This window comes from Saccopteryx leptura, chromosome 5 (assembly GCF_036850995.1).
Source record: "Saccopteryx leptura isolate mSacLep1 chromosome 5, mSacLep1_pri_phased_curated, whole genome shotgun sequence".
In the NCBI taxonomy this organism is placed as follows: Eukaryota; Metazoa; Chordata; class Mammalia; order Chiroptera; family Emballonuridae; genus Saccopteryx; species Saccopteryx leptura.
In genome coordinates, this window is record NC_089507.1 from 63,701,848 (window position 1) to 63,722,513 (window position 20,666).

The following is a 20,666-nucleotide window of genomic DNA, read 5'->3' on the forward strand; positions in this document are numbered from 1 at the left end:
TTTACTTCCCCCCACCCCTTCGCCCCGCCAGGCCCGCCTTTTTCCTGCCCACGTGGTCTCGGCCTCCGGCTCTGGGCAGCTGCAGAGCTCAGGTGCCTTGCGCGCTCCCTTCTCCATTTTCGGGGGCGTGGAGGTGGCTTCTTCCCCTCGTGCTTCCGGCTGCTGGCGGTTGACCACTGCGAGATCCCTGCGGAGCTGTCAGAAGCCCAGGATAGTGCAGGGGGCGCGCTCGGCACCGCCCTCCTTACCAGTAGGCCCGTGGTAATAATTCGGTGTTGAAATGGTCGTGCTTTCAGTGCCCGCCGAAGTCACAGTGATCCTGTTAGATATCGAAGGTACCACTACCCCGATTGCTTTCGTGAAGGTGAGGGGAGGAAGGGAGCGGGGAAGTTACTTGTGCTTAAAATCAATTTAAAATATTTTGAGTATTGTAGACCTTGCAGTAGAGACACGAGAGGTAGAAAAGGCGGTGTGGCTTTGCACCCGCTGTGGGGGAGAAGTAGAAAGGCTGCGGCGGCTTGCGGGGATGCTTTTTCTCCCGGCACCATCTCACCCTCTCCCATCCCAGTGTTTGGTTACAAGCAGATGGGTGGGAAAGGATGGAGGTGGTGGTGGAAGAGGGTGGAGGAGGGAATTGTCTGCAGCATCAGGATGAGGCGAAGTGTGCGCCGCCCGCGGCGTAGTTGAACCCCCGCCTTCTGTCTGGTTGACTTGGCGATGTGGTGGCCGCGATCTAGTGGTCCTTGAGGCTTCTAGTCCTGCGAAAGGAAAGACTTAAGTGTTAGGCCCTGGCTGGTTGGCTCAGTGGTAGAGCGTCGGCCTGGCGTGCAGGAGTCCCGGGTTCAATTCCCAGCCAGGGCACACAGGAGAAGCGACCATCTTCTCCACCCCTCCCCCTCTCCTTTCTCTCTTCTCCTCCTGCTGCCAAGGCTCCATTGGAGCAAAGTTGGCCCGGGACTGAGGATGGCTCCGTGGCCTCTGCCTCAGGCGCTAGAATGGCCCTGGTTGCAATAGAGCATCGCCCCCTGGTGGGCATGCCGGGTGGATCCCGGTCTGGCGCATGCGAGAGTCAGTCTGACTGCCTCCCCGTTTCCAACTTCAGAAAAATACAAAAAAAAAAAAAAGACTTAAGTGTTAGGATGATTTTTCAGGTATCCCTGGTTTCTTGTGTCTTGTTCTACAATCTGTTAATCATTTTATTAATATTAACTACCCTAATATAATTATGTCAATTTGCTATACACTGATTTATCTAAACCGATGTTTATTTTTTAACTTTTTAAAATGATTTTTAGAGAGAGAGGGAGAGACAGAGAAAAACATTGACTTCTTGTTCCAATTATTCATGCCATCATTGGTTGATTGTTGTATGTACCCTGACAGGGATGAACCTGCAATGTGTATATGTCCTGCCATGCTCTAACCAACTGAGCTATCCGGCCAGGGCCTCAAAACCAACGTTTCTAAAAAAGTAGGTTCACCTGACAGTACTATATGTTCATAAGAAGTCTAGGTCTGTGTGCTTGTTTATAGTAATTATGCAAAAAGGGATTCCATTATTTTTTAAAATATATTTATTGATTTTATTTTTTTTTATTTATTCATTTTTATCCCTAGAGAGAGAGGAGAGAGAGAGAGAGGAAAGAGATAGAACAGAGGGAGTAGCAGGAAGCATCAACTCCCATATGTGCCTTGACCAGGCAAGCCTGGGGTTTCGAACGAGCAACTTCATTCCAGGTCAGTGCTTTACCCAGTGCGCCACCACAGGTCAGGCGGGATTCCATTATTAAATGTACTTTTGGGAAATGTGTACATGATGAGCCAGCTTTATATAAAAACAATTATAGAGACTTTGTATTATACACACCTGCACAAACATACCCTTTTTGAGTCTTCAAGAGAGCATTTCACAAATTTACTTGAACCAAAACATTTCGCGGAGTAGTTCGTTTTGTTTTTAAATGAGAGGAGAGGAGAGAGAGAGAGAGACAGATTCCTGCATGCACCGCAACCAGGATCCACCTGGCAGATGCCAGCAACCTAGCTATTTTTAGGGCCAGGGGGCCTAATGCTGGAACCTATCCAGCCGTGGCTGCAAGAGGGGAAGAGAGAGAAAAAGGGAGGGAGGGGAGAAGGGGAGGGGTGTAGAAGCTGATGGGCACTTCTATGTGCCCTGAGCAGGAATCAGTGTGGAACTTCCACATGCTGGGTGGACGCTACTGCTGAGCCAACTGGCCAGGGCCTAGTTCTATCTTTTGAACATCTTTTTAAAAGATGCTAGGTTATATTCTTTGTTTTTTGAGCAAGAGAGTGAGAAACAGGAATTGAGAGAGGGTGAGAGGCATCAACTTGTAGTTGCTTTCACTTTAGTTGTGCATTGATTGCTTCTTGTCTGTGCCATGACTGGGGCCAAACCCTTGCTCAAACCAGCGACTTTGGGCTTTTCATGCCAGCGACCTCTGGGCTCCAGTTGGCGAGCTTTGGGATCATGTGGAACATTCTCCCACTCAAGCCAGCAACCCTATGCTGATGAGCCCCACACTCAGAGCCAGGGACCCCAGGGCTTCAACCTGTGACCTGTGTTCTGGGTCCACACTATCCACTGTACCACCACCAGTCAGTCTGTTAAATTTTTCTTGAATCTCTGAACAGGGAGCTGATGGAGCTGAGAATTAGGGATTAGTCACATTAGGTGTGTGAACTTGAAGCACTATTTTCTGTGGAATGATGAAAGAACTGTATACATGCAATTTGTATACTTGACTCATCCTCAAAAACTCGGTGAGGTGTGAAAATGATAGGAAACTAAAGCTCTGAAAATTTGAACAGTATGGAATTTGAACTCTAATTGTCTGGCTCAAAATCTTTTTCATTATTGCATTTGATCTCTGAGTTGGGAACCACAGTTCTTGTTCTGTCTTTGCATTAAATGACTCAGTTAATATGAGAGCACTTTAAACAATGTGAGGTACCATAAAGGCATATTGTAACAAAATTCACTTTACACTACCTCTTGGTGATAGGTTCAGGAGTGAGCTCTTAGACTAGAATAAATTGTAATGAGTATTACTTTATTTGGGGGTTGATTCTATAGTCAGTGTATACTGTGAAAATTGAATATTGTCAATTATTCTGAGGAGGTCAGTCCTCTATGGCTGATTTCCATCTTTTAGTAAGTCAGATGCAGCCATTTTTCCTTTAAGGTTGAAACAATACCTGTTTCTCCACTTGGGCACCAAAGAAAGTAGTTGATTAATGGTCAGGTGATATAAATGAATAATACATTGTATTAGATATGAACCTCACATTGTTAGAGCCTGGTGAATTGACCCAGGGAACAGAAAACCCTCATTTGGTGGAATGACAGACAGATTGCCAGCACTGGTTATGGTTAGGATTAGTTTTTCCTTCCCTCCCCAACTCTCTCTTTTTTGCCGAGCACTTACAGTCGATTAGTTGAACTATGTAATACAACACTAACAGAGTCTCTTGAAGGATTCCATAGACTCTTCCCATTCGGGAAGTAGTGTTCTGTGGACAGCCTGTCACTCTATCAAGGGCATGCCTCAACCATTGGGGACTCCAGGCGACAGCACACAGTGGTTTTACTTACCAGCTATTGTGTCTTTTTCTCCGAGTCATAGAATTGTCAAATTTTTGCAGCAAGAAGGGCTCCTGGCTTAGTTTGGTGAGTGTTACAATCTGTGAATTAATTTTTCATGAGACAATTGATTCCTGTAGGAATGTCCGGTGTGAGGATCATCACAGCTTTGTAAAGATCATCACAACTTGGGGGCAGAGCAGCAGTAGAACCTAGATTTCCTCACATGTTCCCAGTGCATCTGACTCCTCAAAACCACCAGCCCTGTCCCTCACTGAACGACAGGTGCCCTTGGTGTTTATTTGCAGATACTGACTGATCCTCTGTAGTGGTGATCTCCCAACTTTTTTCAGTCCTGTACACCATCAGCAGAATTGCAGCAGGCAGTACCAATAGAATTTATAAACTGTGTACACATATTGTACCATTATTAAATTATAAAGTAAATTGAAATTTAAAGACAAAATTAATAAGTATAGATAAATGTTATATTCTCTTCCCTTACCCCCATGCAGCCACCTCTTGATTTTTGAACTTGGTGATCTATTTTTCATTTTCTGACTTTGTGCGTTGCGTTCTTCTAATGTCTTTATTATGTATGCTATGAAATAACACTATCATCAGCCCCAGTAGTTATCCTGTCAGGAACCTTCAACTAATGTTTGAGTTTGGAGAAAATGACCTCTTGTCCCTGAAAATGCTCTATAATTCGGTGGCTTTCCTGTTGCTACATGTTGAGTTACTACATGTAACAACAGTTGCAGTAGTTATGTTCTGTAAAGTCACTGAGAACATCATGTTAGCAAATACTGAATTATCTCCCCTAGAGAAAATACAGGGTTAGGTTCCTGTGAGCCTCTGGTCACAACATTTTCATCCACGGATCAATATATAAACTTGCTTTATGTGTTTCTGTTTACCTTGTTTAATATATATTATTGATTCGTTACCATTGAACTCCTGGCCAATGGCAGTGTAACTCATGCTTTAATAAAGCTTGTCTAACACAATTTTCTGCATAAGGCACATCAAAGCTTTCTTGCCCAACGGAACATTAGACAGTACTTGGCCAATTTTAAGCTGCAAAATCACCAACAAAGAGAATAAAATGAGAAAAAATGTGCCACTAAATAGACTCTGAAAAGGATGCTTATTTAAAATATGGGAGGTGAAATGAGGCAAGCATCACCTTTTGCTTGGAATGTGTACATCTGTTTTTTCAAAAAAATTTTTTAATTTCTACTTTTTATTTTTCAATTGAATTTATTGGCATGTCAGTGGTTACTAAATTTATATAGGTTTCAGGTGTACAGTTCTGTAATGCATCATTCATATATTGCAGGAGTAGGGAACCTATGGCTCGCGAGTCAGATGTGGCTGTTTTGATGGCTGCATCTGGCTCGCAGACAAATCTTTAATAAAAAAAATAATGATAAAAATATAAAACATTTTCATGTATTACAATCCATTCATTTTCTACCATTCATGTTCATGGTTGCGGGTGGCTGGAGCCAATCACAGCTGTCCTCTGGGACAACACCAAATTTTTATTGGATAATGCATAACGTACACAGGTCGTTGTGAGATCAGGATGTAAACTTCCCTCCTTTTAATGAAGTAGTCAGCTAGCTAACTGCAGAAACCCTTTTGATGAAGAAGATGGCTAAAAGAAAAAGAGATGAGGAATATCGTACTTTACAGCAGGAATGGACAGAGGAATTCACCTTTGTGGAGAGAGCAGATTCTGCTGTGTGTCTAATATGCAATGATAAAATTGCATCGATGAAATGGTCAAATATAAAGCCGCACCTCGACACACGCCGTATTACATTTGTATCGAAATATCCAGCGGGGACAGCAGGAAGAAAGCATGTCAAGAGCTACTGTGCAGAGTGCAAGCTAGTCAGCAGCAACTCCATATTTGGACTCAGTAGGGTGACTGGAATTTGGCTAGGTTTGCTGGTGCTTTAGCAATTGTGAGAAATGGAAAGCCATTCACAGATGGGGAGTATGCCAAAATGTCCATGCTTGATGTTGCCAATGAACTTTTTGACGATTTTTCAGATAAAGACAAGATAATCAAAACGAATAAAAGACATGCCTCTGTCTGCAAGAACTGTTCACGATTGTACCATCATGATGGCAAATCAAATTGTGGCAACACAAATGAAGGACATAAATGCAGCACCATTCTTTTCTCTCGCTTTGTATGAGTCAACAGACGTAAGCCATTTATTCCAGTTCAGCGTGATTGCAAGGTATGCTGTCGGTGACACACTACGTGAGGAAAGTCTTCCTGTTTTGCCTATGAAAGAGACAACAGAGGGGAGGATTTATTCAAGTCTTTCACTGAGTTCGCTAAGAAAAAAATCTACCAATGGATAAACTTATTTCGGTGTGTACTGATGGTGCTCCGTGTATGGTGGGGAAAAACAGGATTCGTAGCACTTCTTCGTGAACATGAAAAGAGACCCATCCTAAGTTCTTACTGCATCCAACATCAGGAGGTGCTTTGTGCTCAGCTGTGTGGCAAGCAGCTTGGTGAGGTGATATTGCTGGTCATTTGGGTGGTCAACTGTATTGTTGTCTGAGCTTTAAATGATCGCTAGTTTAAAACACTGCTGGATGAAGTTGGGAATAATTATCCTGGTCTGCTTCTGCACAGCAATGTGCATTGGTTGTCAAGAGGGAAGGTGCTCAGCCGTTTTGTGGCTTGTCTGAGCGAAATCCGGACTTTTCTTGAAATGAAAAACGTCAAGCATCCTGAGTTAGCTAACACTGAGTGGCTCCTGAAGTTCTACTATCTCGTGGACATGACTGAACATCTGAACCAGCTCAATGTGAAAATGCAAGGTGTTGAAGATACCGTCTTATCCCTTCAACAAGCAGTGTTTGCATTTGAAAACAAGCTGGAACTCTTCATCTCCAACATTGAAACAGGTTGTTTACTACACTTTGAAAAACTGGGAGAGTTTAAAGATGCATGCACAGCAAATGACCCTGCTCAACATCTTGATCTCCAGCACCTAGTGGGCTTCACATCTAATCTCCTGCAGTCATTCAAAGCGCACTCGTCTTTTTAAGTTCAGCACCCATCCACACAAGTGTGCAGTGGACAGTGCCGGCCTGAGTTACATCCCCGGTGTCTCCGTTAGAGATTTTGAGCTACAAGCTGCTGACCTGAAGGCCTCAGACATGTGGGTGAATAAGTTCAAATCATTGAATGAAGATTTGGAAAGACTTGCACGACAGCAAGCAGAGTTGGCGAGCAAACACAAGTGGGGAGAGATGAAAACACTTCAACCCGCGGACCAGCTGATTGTCAAAACTTAGAATGCATCGCCTGACCAGGCGGTGGAGCAGTGGATAGAGCATCGGACTGGGGTGCCGAGGACCCAGGTTCGAGACCCCGAGGTCGCCAGCTTGAGCTCGGGCTCATCTGGTTTGAGCAAAACTCACCAGCTTGGACCCAAAGTCTCTGGCTCAAGCAAGGGGTTACTCGGTCTGCTGAAGGCCCACGGTCAAGGCACATATGAGAAAGCAATCAATGAACAATTAAGGTGTCGCAACAAAAACCTGATGATTGGCCCTGGCCGGTTGGCTCAGCGGTAGAGCGGCGGCCTGGCGTGCGGGGGACCTGGGTTCGATTCCCGGCCAGGCACATAGGAGAAGCGCCCATTTGCTTCTTCACCCCCCCCCCCTCCTTCCTCTCTGTCTCTCTCTTCCCCTCCCGCAGCCAAGGCTCCATTGGAGCAAAGATGGCCCTGGCGCTGGGGATGGCTCCTTGGCCTCTGCCCAGGCACTAGAGTGGCTCTGGTCGTGGCAGAGCGACGCCCCGGAGGGGCAGAGCGTCGCCCCCTGGTGGGCAGAGCGTTGCCCCTGGTGGGCGTGCAGGGTGGATCCCGGTCGGGTGCATGTGGGAGTCTGTCTGACTCCCAGTTTCCAGCTTCAGAAAAATACAAAAAAAAACAAAAACAAAAAAAAACCCCTGATGATTGATGCTTCTCATTTCTCTCTGTTCCTGTCTGTCCCTATCTATCCCTGTCTCTGACTCTCTCTCTGTCTCTGTAAAAAAAAAACAAAAACAAAGATAAAATGCTGCCTGACCAGATAGTGGCACAGTGGATAGAGCATTGGACTGGGATGCGGAAGGACCCAGGTTCAAGACCCTGAGGTCGCCAGCTTCAGCGCGGGCTCATCTGGTTTGAGCAAAAGCTCACCAGCTTGGACCCAAGGTTGCTGGTTCGAGCAAGGGATTACTCAGTCTGCTGAAGGCCTGCCGTCAAGGCACAAATGAGAAAGCAATCAATGAACAACTAAGGTGTCGCAACACGCAACGAAAAACTAATTGATGCATCTCGTCTTTCCATTCCTGTCTGTCTGTCCCTGTCTATCCCTCTCTCCGACTCTCTCTCTGTCTCTGTAAAAAAACAAACAAACAAACAAACTTGGAACGCGCTTCTTGTCACATACCTCACACTGCAGTGTGTGAGTATTGCTGTACTGACAATGTTTGGCTCTATGTATGCATGTGAGCAGTCTTTCTCACATCTAAAGAACGTTAAGACCAACCTACGATCACGTTTAATGGATGAAAGTCTCAACACCTGCATGAAGCTTAACCTCACCACGTATCAACCAGACTACAAAGCCATCAGCAAAACCATGCAGCACCAGAAGTTGCATTAATGGTAAGAAGTACTTTATTCATCATTGATTAGTAACAGCATAACAATGTTATTAAAAAGAATTCAGAGACTTACTGTACTTTAAAAGTGTTGGTCTTACATAAAATGTACACATTTACTTGTATTTAGTGTTAAACATATTGTATGGCTCTCATGGAATTACATTTTAAAATATGTGGCGTTCATGGCTCTCTTAGCCAAAAAGGTTCCAGACCCCTGATATATTGCATTGTGTGTTCACCACCCCAAGTCAAGTCTCCTTTTATCACCATTTATCCCTCCTTTACCCTCTTCTATTACCTCACCCCCTTTTCCATCTGATAATCACCATACTCTTGTCTATCTCTGTGAGTTGTTTTTTTATTAATTTCTTCTCCTTTTCACTCAGCTCTCCAACCGTCCTCCCTTCCAACAGCTGTCAGTCCTTTCTCTTTGTCAGTCTGTTTCTGTTTTGCTCTTTAGGTTTATTGTGTTCATTAGATTCCATCTATATGTGAAATAATACAATACTTGTCTTCCTCTTACTGGCTTATTTCACTTATAATACTCTCCAGATCCGTCCATGTAGTCACAAATGGTAAGTTTTTCTTTTTTATGGCCGCATGGTATTCCATTGATTATATGTACAACAGCTTTTAAAAATTTTTTAAGGATTTTATTTATTCATTTTAGAGAGGGAGAGAAAGAGAGAAAGGGGTGGAGGGAGGAGCAGGAAGCATAAACTTGTGGTTGCTTCCTTGTATGTGCCTTGACTGGGCAAGCCCAGGGATTTGAACCTGCGACCTCAGCATTCCAGGTAGACGCTTTAACCACTGTGCCACCACAGGTCAGGCAGCTTCTTTTTTTTTTTTTTAATCTGCTTTTCTACTGATGGACACTTGTGCTGCTTCCAAATCTTGGATATTGTAAATAATGCTGCAGGGAACACTGGGGTGCATATGTTCTTTTGACTTACTGTTTTGGATTTCTTTGGATATGTTCCCAAAAGTAGACTTGCTAGATCATAAGGAGTTCTATTTTTAATTTTTTGAGGTAACTATACTGCTTTCCACCGTGGCTGTACTAAAATCTGCATTCCCAACAACAGTGCACAAGGGTTTGTTTCTTTTTTTCCACACCCTCGCCAATACTAGTTTATTGATTTCTTGATGATAGCCATTTTGACAGGTGTGAGATGATGTCTCATTATGCTTGTTTTTTTTTTCTTTCCAAATGAGAAGATGGGAAATGGACAGACTCCAACATGTGCCGTGAACAGGATCTATCTGGCAACCCCCATTTGGGGCCAGTGGTCTGCCCATCTGGGGCCATGCTTGCAACCTAGCTATTTTTAATGCCTGAGGCGGAGGCTCCTTGGAGTCATCCTCAGCACCTGGGGCACCATGTGCTTAAACCAATCAAGTCATGGCTTTGGAATAGAAAGAGAGAGATAGAAGGGAGGAGTGGAGAAGCAGATGGTGGCTTCTCCTGTGTGCCCTGACTGGGAATCAAAGTCAGGACATTCACATGCTGGGCCAACACTCTACCATTGAGCCAACCGGCCAGGGCCTTGTTATGGTTTTAACTTGCATTTTTTTTATGATTAGTGACGTTGAGCATCTTTTCATATCTGTATTTCTGTTCAGGTCCTTTACCCATCTTTTTTTTTCTTTTTTTAAGCAAGAAATACAGACAAGAAGGGAGAGATGAGAAGCATCAACTTTAATTATGTCACTTTAGTTGTTCATGATTGCTTCTCATGCGTGTCTTGATGGGGGTGGGGGAGCTCAAGCCGAGCCAGTGACCCCTTACCCAAGCCAGCGACCTTTGGGCTCAGGCCAGAGACAATGGGATCATTTCGATAATCCCATGCTCAAGCTGATGAGCCTGTGCTCAAGCCGACAACCTCGGTTGCCAACCTGGAACCTCAGTGTCCCAAGTCAACACTTTTATCCACTGTGCCATCACCGGTCAGGTGAATTGTCTACATTTTGTTGATGGTTTCCTTGGCTGTGCAAAAACTTCTTAATTGGTGAACTCCTATTTATTTCTTCTTTTGTTTTTTTCTCCAGAGGAGATACATCAGAAAAAATATCCCTATAACCAGTGTCCAAGATTTTACTGCTTCTATTTTTTTTTTTTTTTTAATATTTTATTTATTGATTTTTTAGAGAGAGAGGAGTGAGAGAGAGAGAGACAGAGAGAGAGAGAAGGGGGAGGAACAGGAAGCATCAACTCCCATATGTGCCTTGACCAGGCAAGCCCAAGGTTTCGAACCGGCGACCTCAGTGTTCCAGGTCAACGCTTTATCCCACTGCGCCACCACAGGTCAGGCCACTGCTTCTATTTTCCTCTAGGATTTTTATGGTTTCAAGTCTAACATTTAAGTTTATAATTCATTTTGAGCTTATTCTTTTGTATGCTGTAAGACGGTGGTCTAATTTCACTTTTTTCACATACCTGTTCAATTTTCCCAACACTGTTTATTGAATAGACTATCTTACCCCTTTGTATGTTTTTGTCCCTTTGTCAAATATTAATTGACCATAAAGACGTAGATTTATTTCTGGGCTCTCTGTTTTCTGTTCCATTGATCGATATGTCTGTTTCTATGCCAGTACCATGCTGTTTTGATTTAGTATAGTGTTGTAGTATAGGCAGCGTGATTACTCCAAATTTGTTCTTTTTCAAGATTGTTGGGGCTATTTGGGGTCTTTTGTGGTTCTGTATAAACTTTTGGAATATTTGTTCTAGTTTTTTTTTTCTTTTTAATTTATTTATTCATTTTTAGAGAAGAGAGACAGAGAGAGATAGAGAGAGAGAGAGAAGAGGGGGAGGAGCAGGAAGCACCAACTCCCATATGTGCCTTGACTGGGCAAGCCTAGGGTTTTGAACCGGCGACCTCAGCATTCCAGGTCGTCACTTGATCCACTGCACCACCACAGGTCAGGCTGTTCTAGTTTTATGAAATACACCATTGGTATCTTGATACCAATTGGCATTGAATCTATAGATTGCTTTGGGTAGTATGATAGGTAATATGACATTTTTATTTTATTTATTTTTTTATTTTTTCAGAGACAGAGTCAGAGAGAGGGATAGATAGGGACAGACAGACAGGAATGGAGAGAGATGAGAAGCATCAATCATTAGTTTTTCATTGTGACACCTTAGTTGTTCATTGATTGCTTTCTCATATGTACCTTGACCGTGGGCCTTCAGCAGACCAAGTAACCCCTTGCTTAAGCCAGCAACCTTGGGTCCAAGCTGGTGAGCTTTGCTCAAACCAGATGAGCCTGCGCTCAAGCTGGTGACCTCGGGGTCTCGAACCTGGGTCCTCCGCATCCCAGTCCGACGCTCTATCCACTGCGCCACCACCTGGTCAGGCGGTAGTATGACATTTTAATGATGTTAATTCTTCATGAGCATGGTAGATACTTCCATTTATGTGTCTCCTTGTTTCTTTCTTCAATGTCTTATATTTTTTAAGTATGAGTCTTACATTCTTGATAAATTTATTTCTAGGTATTTTAATTTTTTTGATGCAGTCATAAATGGAATTGTTTTCTTAGTTTCCCTTTATGATAATTCATTGTTGGTATATAAATATACAACTGAGTTCTCAATATTTATTTTGTACCCTGCTACTTTACTGAATTCATTTATTAGTTTTAGTAGTGTTTTGGTGGAATCTTTAGGGTTCTATATATACATTATCATGTCATCTGAAAATAATGACAGATTTATTTCCTCCTTTCCAATTTGGATGCCTTTTATTTCTTTTTCTTGTCTTATTGCATTGTCTAGGACTTCCAGTACTGTGCTGAATACGAGTGGTGATAGTGCACATCTCTGTCTTGTTCCTGATCTTAAGGAAAACACATAGTTTTTGCCCATTGAGTATGATGTTGGTTGTGGGTTTGTTATATATGGCCTTTAACATTCCCTCTATTTCCATTTGTTGAGAGTTTTTATCACAAATGAGTGCTGGATTTTATCAAATGTTTTTTCTGCACCTATTGATATGATCATGTGGTTTTTGTCTTTTATTTGTGTGTTGTATCATGTTTATTGATTTGTGGATATTGTATCAACCTTGCATACCCCCAAAAAAGCCCACTTGATCATGGTGTATGATCTTTTTAATGTATATATTATCTTTATCTGATTTTGGAATTAGGATAATGCTGGACTTGTACAATGAGCTTGGTAGTTTTCCCTCCTCGTGAAATTTTTGGAATAGTTTGAGAAGCATAGGTGTTAGTTCTTCTTTGAGTGTTTGATAAAATTCACCTGTGAAGCCATCTAGTCCAGGACTTATTGTTTGTTGGAGTTTTGGGGTTTTTTTTACTGTTTCAATTTCAGTAGTTATAATCTGTTCAGATTTTCTGATTCTTCCTGATTCAGTTTTGGAAGATCATATGTTTCTAGGAATTCATCTATTTTGTCCAAATTGTTCAATTTGTTGGCATATGCTTGTTTGGAATATTTTCTTACAATCCTTTGTGTTTCCTTTGGTGTCAGTTGTTACTTCTCTTTTATTTCTGATTTTATTAATTTGAGCCTTCTCTCCTTTTTTTCTTGATGAGCCTGGTTAAAGGTTTGTCAGTCTTGTTTATCCTTTTTTATTTATTTTTTAAATGAGAGAGACAGACAGGGAGGAGAGAGATGAGAAGCATCTACTCATAGTTCTGGCACCTTAGTTGTTCATACGTGCCTTGATGGGGGTGGGCCACTGATCCCTTGCTCAAGCCAGTGATCATGGGATCATGTCTATGATCCCACACTCAAGCTGGTGAGCCTGCGCTCAAGCCAGATGAGCCTGCAACCTCAGGTTTTCGAACCTGGGTCCTTGGTGTCCCATGCTGATGCTCTGTCCACTGCACTACCACCTGGTCAGGCAGTCTTGTTTATCTTTTCAAAGAACCAGTTCTTGGCCTGACCTGTGGTGGCGCAGTGGATAAAGTGTCGACCTGGAAATGCTGAGGTTGCCGGTTCGAAACCCTGGGCTTGCCTGGTCAAGGCACATGTGGGAGTTGATGCTTCCAGCTCCTCCCCCCTTCTCTCTCTCTGTCTCTCCTCTCTCTCTCTCTCTCTCTCTCTCTCTCTCTCTCTCTGTATCTGTCTCTCCCTCTCCTCTAAAATGAATAAATAAATAAAAATTAAAAGAAAGGTACATTAAAAAAAAAAAAAAAGAACCAGTTCTTGGTTCTATTGATCTTTTGTGTTGTTTTTATGGACTCCATTTTATTTGCTTCTGCTCTGATCTTATTTACTTTTTGCTACTAACTTTGGGCTTTGTTGTTTTTTTCAAGGGTTTTTTTTGGGGGGGGGGTTTACAGAGACAGAGAGAGTCAGAGGGACAGATAGGGACAGACAGACAGGAAGGGAGAGAGGTGAGAAGCATCAATTCTTCGTTGAGGCTCCTTAGTTGTTCATTGATTGCTTTTTCATATGTGCCTTGACTGGGGGGCTCTAGCAGAGCGAGTAACCCCTTGCTCAAGCCAGCAACCTTTGGGCTCAAGCCAGTGACCATGGGGTCATGTCTATGACCCCACGCTCAAGCTGAGTGAGCCTGCACTCAAGCCGGTGACCTCGGAGTTTTGAACCTGGGTTCTCCGCATCCACAGTCCAATCCTCTATCTACTGTGCCACCACCTGGTCAGGCTTTTTTTAAGTTTTAAGTGTAAAGTTAGATTGTTTATTTGAGATTTTTCTTGTTTCTTGAGATTAGCCTGCAGTGCTGTGACTCTCCTTCTGAGGACTGCTTTCACTATGTACCATATATTTTGGGTTGTTGTATTCTCATTTTCATTTGTTTTATGGTATCTTTTGATTTCTTCCTTGATCTCATTGCTAACCCATTTATTGTTCAGTAATATGTTATTTAGCTTCCATGTTTTTGTGTGTTTCAGTTTTTTTCTTGTGATTGATTTGTAGTTTCATACCATATAGTCAGAGAATGTGCTTGACATATGATTTCAGTCTTCTTAAATTTGTTGAAACTTTTGTTTGTTTGGTTATTTGTTGACAGGAAGGGAGAAGGATGAGAAGAATCAACTTGCAGTTGCGGCACTTTAATTGTTCATTGATTCTTTTTTTTTATTTTTTTCATTTTATTCAATTATTTATTTATTCATTCATTTTAGGGAAGAGAGAGAAGGGGGGAGGAGCAGGAAGCATCAACTCCCATATGTGCCTTGACCAGGCAAGCCCAGGATTTTGAACCGGCAACCTCAGCATTTCCAGGTCAACACTTTATCCACTGCGCCACCACAGGTCAGGCTGTTCATTGATTCTTGTTTGTGCCATTACTGGGGAGCTCCAGCTGAGCCATTGACTCCTTGCTGTAGTGGTTCTTTTTTTTTTTTTTTTTTTTTTTTTTTTTACAGAGACAGAGAGTCAGAGAGAGGGATAGACAGGGACAGACAGACAGGAATGGAGAGATGAGAGGCATCAATCATTAGTTTTTCGTTGCATGTTGCAACACCTTAGCTGTTCATTGATTGCTTTCTCATATGTGCCTTATCCGCGGGCCTTCAGCAGACCGAGTAACCCCTTGCTCAAGCCAGCGACCTTGGGCTCAAGCCAATGAGCTTTTTGCGCCAACCAGATGAGCCTGCGCTCAAGTTGGAGACCTCGGGGTCTCGAACCTGGGTCTTCTGCATCCCAGTTCGACACTCTATCCACTGCGCCAGCCATCGCCTGGTCAGGCCTTTTTTTTTAATTTTTATTTATTGATATTAGAGAGAGAAGGGGGGGAGACAGATACAGAAGCATCACTCTGTTCCTGTATGTACCCTGACTGGGGATCTAACCCACAACCTTTGTGTATAGGGATGATGCTTAACCAATGGAGCTATCTGGTCAGGACTTGATTTTAGAGAGACAGAAGGAGCAAGGGCGTGGGAAGAAAGAGAGAGAAGCATTCATTCTGTTGTTCCACTTAGTTGTGTATCTGTTGGTTGCTTCACCTTTGTGCCCTGACCTGGAATCAAACCTGTAACCTTGGCGTTTGAGGATGGCACACTTATCGACTGAGCTAACCAGCCGCGGCCTGTTGTATTTCTCACTAAGTTCCTTGGGCATTTTTATAACCATTTTTCTGAACTCTGCTTGATAATTGCTTGCTTCCATTTCATTTAGCTCTCTTTTTCTCAAGATTTCTCCTATTCTTTCATTTAGGGCTTGTTTCTTTATCTCCTCTTTTGGTTGCCTCTTTGTGCTTGTTTCTGTGTATGAGGTAGAGCTACTGTGACTCCCAGTCTTGGTAAGGTGGCCTTATGTAGTAGGTGTGCTGCCCAGGGACCCAGTGCCCAGTGGCATAGTCTCCTTGATCACCTGAGCTATGTGTTCCAGGAGTGTCCCTTGTGGGTGTTATGTGGGCCCTCTTGTTGTAATTGAGTCTTGATTGCTGTTAACCCTTTTCATATATGGGGTCAACCCTTAGGTTGTATGAGCTGTTGTCTAGGTGTTGATCACATGAAGTAGAATACACCTCAGCAGGGTCTGGGGCCTGCTGATATTTCCCTTTGGATATGCTACTTGTGAAGCTTATTGGGTCCTGCTATGTTGTTGTGTGAAGCTGACCAGTGGATGTGTTGGTTCTGGGGGCACTTGGGAAGGACTCTGGTGCAAGCCAGTGTCAGATGCTGCCTGTAATTGGCCCTGGGCAGCCTGTTTGGAGCTACAAAGGGATCTATAGTTTGTGGCTGCTTCTGTGGGGCCTGGGTGTGCATGGGAAGTTCTAAGCTGTGCACCAAGGCTGGCATTTGCCAGCGCCAGGCCCCAGAGGCAGGGTCAGCAATAGTCTCAAGGCACCCCAGATCTGCCTCAGCCAGCTAGCTGCCTGTTATGCTCGGTAACTGAAAGAGTCTCTGGTGGCACTTGAGTTGCATGAGGTAGATTCTTGGTGAGTCACCAGGCAGAGGGGTGAATGGTGTTCACCAGACTAATACAGATTCAAACTGTGTGCCAGTGCTGGGTCTGACGCTACTCAGCAAATGTCCCAAGGTATACCAAGTCTAGCTCCCCCTCCTGGGGGCTTGCACACCATTTTGGTGAGGCAGGATCCCAGGGAGTCATCAGGGTAAGGCCTGCAGTCTTATCAGGTTCCAACAGACCAAGATTTGACTGTGTGAAGGGAGGGATCTGTTCCGCTCGGGTGTGCGAAGAAAAAATGTCCTCCATCTTAGAGCCACACAACTCAGTCTTTCCCAGATTCTGCCCAGGAGCCAATCTCAGCTGGGCAGGCTACTGGGAGTTGGGGAGGGGAGGGCTGGTGGATCTCCTGTGTAAGAGATGGTGCTGGCAGGCTTAAGGGAAGGTGAGGGGGGCCTCCAACCCAGACTCACACAACTCAGTTCTGTCCCAGATCCTGCCCAGCCCTTGGCAGGATGGAGCCACCAGGATTCAGGAGGGTGTGGCCACCAGGATATCAGAGAGTGAGTTTTGCCAATCTCCATGAGGAAGTAGCACCAGCCAGGTTCACAGGAAAGTGGGCATATGCCCTCTAACTCAAAGCCACACAACTCAGTCACTGACACCCCTAATTCTGCCCAGAACTCTATACCTAGCCCAGGCAGCTGACTCCTCAGCAGGGCACAAGCTCTGCAGAATAAGGTGGCAGGGAGTCCCAGAGGGTGGAGCTATTGCTTTCCTTCAGGCTGATGCCAAATGGAGGGGACTGCCCCACCCAGGAAAATGCCATCTGCAGTATGGGAGAAGGTCTTAGGGACCCTGGTGGCTGTCTCTAGGAGCTTAGGAGTAGCTGTGAACAAGAGTTTGTGCATGATAAGGCAGACCAAGCAAGAGAAGTAGATAAATTGGAGGAACCCAAATTTACAGAACCCAAATCTCTCAGTAAATTGATTATGGATGAGTAAGGCTCTTTACAAAAGAAAGCAAGATAATGAAATAAACCTGGTAGACCAAAGCATTAAGCAAGTGGCCACTTGCCCAGCTTTTACAAAGTCTTCCATAACTGAACTATAAATAAAGCAAAAGCACATTTCTTAAAGGACAATTAGGAGTGAGATGTATTTGTAGGAAAGCGGCTAAGAGGCCTAAAAATTCCTGACATATCCAAAATTCTTTTGTGAATCTCTCCATTCCTCGACTAGCACCATCTTGTGTTGATTTGTAGATAATTTGTTGGTACTAAATATCTGTACTAAAGGGACCTGCATAATAGGCCTTGGCAGGTGGACAGGTAAATAGTCCCTTGCTAAACCTGTTGTATTAGTGTCCTATGATTGCTATAAAAAATTACCACAAAACAATACACGTTTATCATCTTACAGTTCTGGAGGGTCAGAACTCTGAAATGAGTCTCACTGAGCTAAAATCAAGTTATTGACAGGCTATGTCCTTTCTGGAGACTAGAGGAAAATTCTATTCCTTGCTTTCCCAGCTTCTAGACCAGGGGTCCCCAAACCCTTTTACACAGGGGTCCAGTTCACTGTCCCTCAGACCTTTGGAGGGCTGGACTATAAAAAAAACTATGAACAAATTCCTATGCACACTGCACATATCTTATTTTAAAGTAAAAAAACAAAACGGGAACAAATACAATATTTAAAATAAAGAACAAGTAAATTTAAATCAACAAACTGACCAATATTTCAATAGGAACTATGCTCCTCTCACTGACCACCAATGAAAGAGGTGCCCTTCCAGAAGTGCGGCCTCCGGGGGCCGCATGTGGCCCACAAGCCGTAGTTTGGGGACCCCTGTTCTAGACACTGGCTACTTTCCCTGGCTCTTTGGCCCTTTCTCTGTCTTCAAAGTCAGTAGTGTAACTTCTGCAGATCCGTACTTCACTCCCTGACTTTGACTCTGACTGTTCTGCTTTCTCCTCTTTCACCTAGAACAGGGGTCTCAAACTCGCGGCCCACGGGCCGATGCGGCCCGCCGAACAATTTTGTGCGGCCCGCAGACTAATCCACGAAGTTCAAAATATTTTGGATAAAATTAAGTAAGCCTAGGGGCCTATTTGTATTTTTCATTTCTCTAGCATCCTAGCTAGATATTAGCTTAGTTAACAGCAGTTGTGATGCGAACTACAGTTTCTGGTCGTTTTGTGACACTAAGTAAACTGCATGTACGATTGTGCTTGTTGTACTGATTTTTTTTTGTTTTCAACTGCAGTGAGAAAAGTGTTGCGTAACAGTTGCCTTTTGTAGACCTAGTGCGGCCTGCCAAAGGGCTGTGATCTTGCTCTGCGGCCCACATGCTGAGTTGAGTTTGAGACCCCTGACCTAGAAGGACCCTGGAATTGTATTAAACCCAACCAGATAAGCCAGGATACTCTGCCGTTTTTTGAGATCTTTAATTTATTCATATCTGCAAAGCTCTTTTTGCTATGTAAAGTAACATTCACAGAATTTAGGAAGTAGGATGTGGCTATTTAACATTCACAGATTTTGGGAAGTAGGATGTGGCTATTAAGGGTAAGGAACATTGTCTTCTCTAACACACTTGGTTAACTCAAACATTTCTGACTGTAGGTGTCTTTTTTTTTTTTTTAATTTATTCATTTTTAGAGAGGAGAGAGAGAGACAGAGATAGAGAGGAGAGAGAGACACAGAGAGAGAGAAGGGGGGAGGAGCTGGAAGCATCAACTCCCATATATGCCTTGACTAGGCAAGCCCAGGGTTTCGAACCAGTGACCTCAGCATTTCCAGGTCGATGCTTTATCCACTGCGCCACCACAGGTCAGGCCTGACTGTAGGTGTCTTTACAGGTTCTTAGCTACATAGGAGTTAGACTTTATAATGGCTATAATTTTGTTTTGAAATTTATTTTATTTTATTTATTTATTTATTTATTTATTTTTTCCTGAAGTTGGAAACAGGAAGGCAGTCAGACAGACTCCCGCATGCACCCGACCGGGATCCACCCGGCATGCCCACCAGGGGGCGATGCTCTGCCCATCTGGGGCGTCGCTCTGTTGCAACCAGAGCCATTCTAGCGCCTGAGGCAGAGGCCATGGAGCCATCCTCAGTGCCTGGGCCAACTTTGCTCCAATGGAGCCTTGGCTGCGGGAGGGGAAGAGAGAGACAGAGAGGAAGGAGATGGGGAGGGGTGGAGAAGCAGATGAGCGCTTCTCCTGTGTGCCCTGGCTGGGAATCGAACCCGGGACTCCTGCACGCCGGGCCAATGCTCTACCACTGAGCCAACTGGCCAGGGCCAAAATTTATTATTTATGGTGTTGGATATAATCTATAATTTAAATTTTTTTATTTAAAAATTATTTAATTTTAAAATTGTGTAAATATTCATTTTGAGCCAAACTGACAATAGTGTCAGAAAGCAAGATCTCAAATGCTCCTTGACTTTTTTTTTTTTTTTTTTTTTTTAGATTATGTTGGTGTTTGAGGATTTTGGTGGTATAGAGGTTAGTAAAGACAGTATTTAGAGACTGGAGTTTTACTTTAGAAAAAGAGGTATTTGGCAAGGTTTTGAACAAGACTAAAGGAAAAGAAGAAATCTCGTACCAAACTATGTTAGAAAATTTTAACTAAGCAAATAAATCCTTTATCTTATAAATATAATTTGAGCCTGGCCAGTGGTGGCACAGTGGACAGAGTGTTGACCCAGAGTGCAGAGGTTGCTGGTTCAATCCTGCAGCTTGAGCCCAAGGTCACTGGCTTGAGCCCATGGTTGCTGGCTCCAGCCTGTGATCGCCAGCCTGTATCTCCAGTTTTATCTCCAGTCAAGACACTGTGAGAACCAGTCAGTGGATTCACAACTAAAAGTGGAGCAACAAGTTGATGCTTCTCTCTCACCCTTCCTCCCTCCCTCTCTCTCTCTCTTTCTCTCTCTCTCTCTCTCTCTCTCCCCACACTTTCCCTCTCTCCTCCCCCTTTTCCCTGCCTTTCTCCCCCCTTTCCCTACCTTTCTCCCCACTTTCCCTCCCTCCCTTTCCCCTTTCCTTCTCTCCCTTCCTCTCTTCTCAATAATAATAATAATATTTGAAATAGCAGATACCTATTTAATTGAAAGTCAAAATGATAAATATTTTGATTCCCTTTAAAAACAAACCTGCTTGTTTACTTTTTCTGGTGTTTAATAAATATATTTTGTGTTAATAGCCAATATATTCCTGATTGTTTATTAATGTATATAATTTACCCTTATGTTTTATATTCTAACTATATTTTAGAAGATAATAGGGTATGTTGTAGTTGTCATTTTATTCTCATGAGAACAGCTATGTTAATTTTAATGGTCCTTCTAGGAAGAGAGTTTGTGTTGTTTGATATTATCTCCCAACTTTGTTGTTAAACAGTTATTTGAAAAGTATTATCACTTCTGATGTTCTCAGCTCTGAGAAGTATAGGATACCCACTCTGCTCTCAATATGAAACTTAGCAGACTGTCCACAGGGGGCAGCA

At 43.4% G+C, this 20,666-nt stretch overlaps 1 protein-coding gene across 2 annotated transcripts in view; it reads left to right on the plus strand.

The window, feature by feature from the left end:
* Positions 1-40: 40 nt before the first annotated feature.
* Positions 41-20,666, plus strand: part of ENOPH1 (enolase-phosphatase 1) — a 64,442-nt gene continuing 43,816 nt past the window's right edge. The window contains exon 1 of one of the 2 annotated variants that reach the window (XM_066385484.1): positions 41-335. In XM_066385484.1, coding sequence (XP_066241581.1) covers positions 281-335 — 55 coding nt within the window. In that variant the 5' untranslated portion in view covers positions 41-280. Of the gene's footprint in view, positions 365-20,666 lie in introns of both variants that reach the window. The other variant, XM_066385485.1, reaches the window with a different exon arrangement.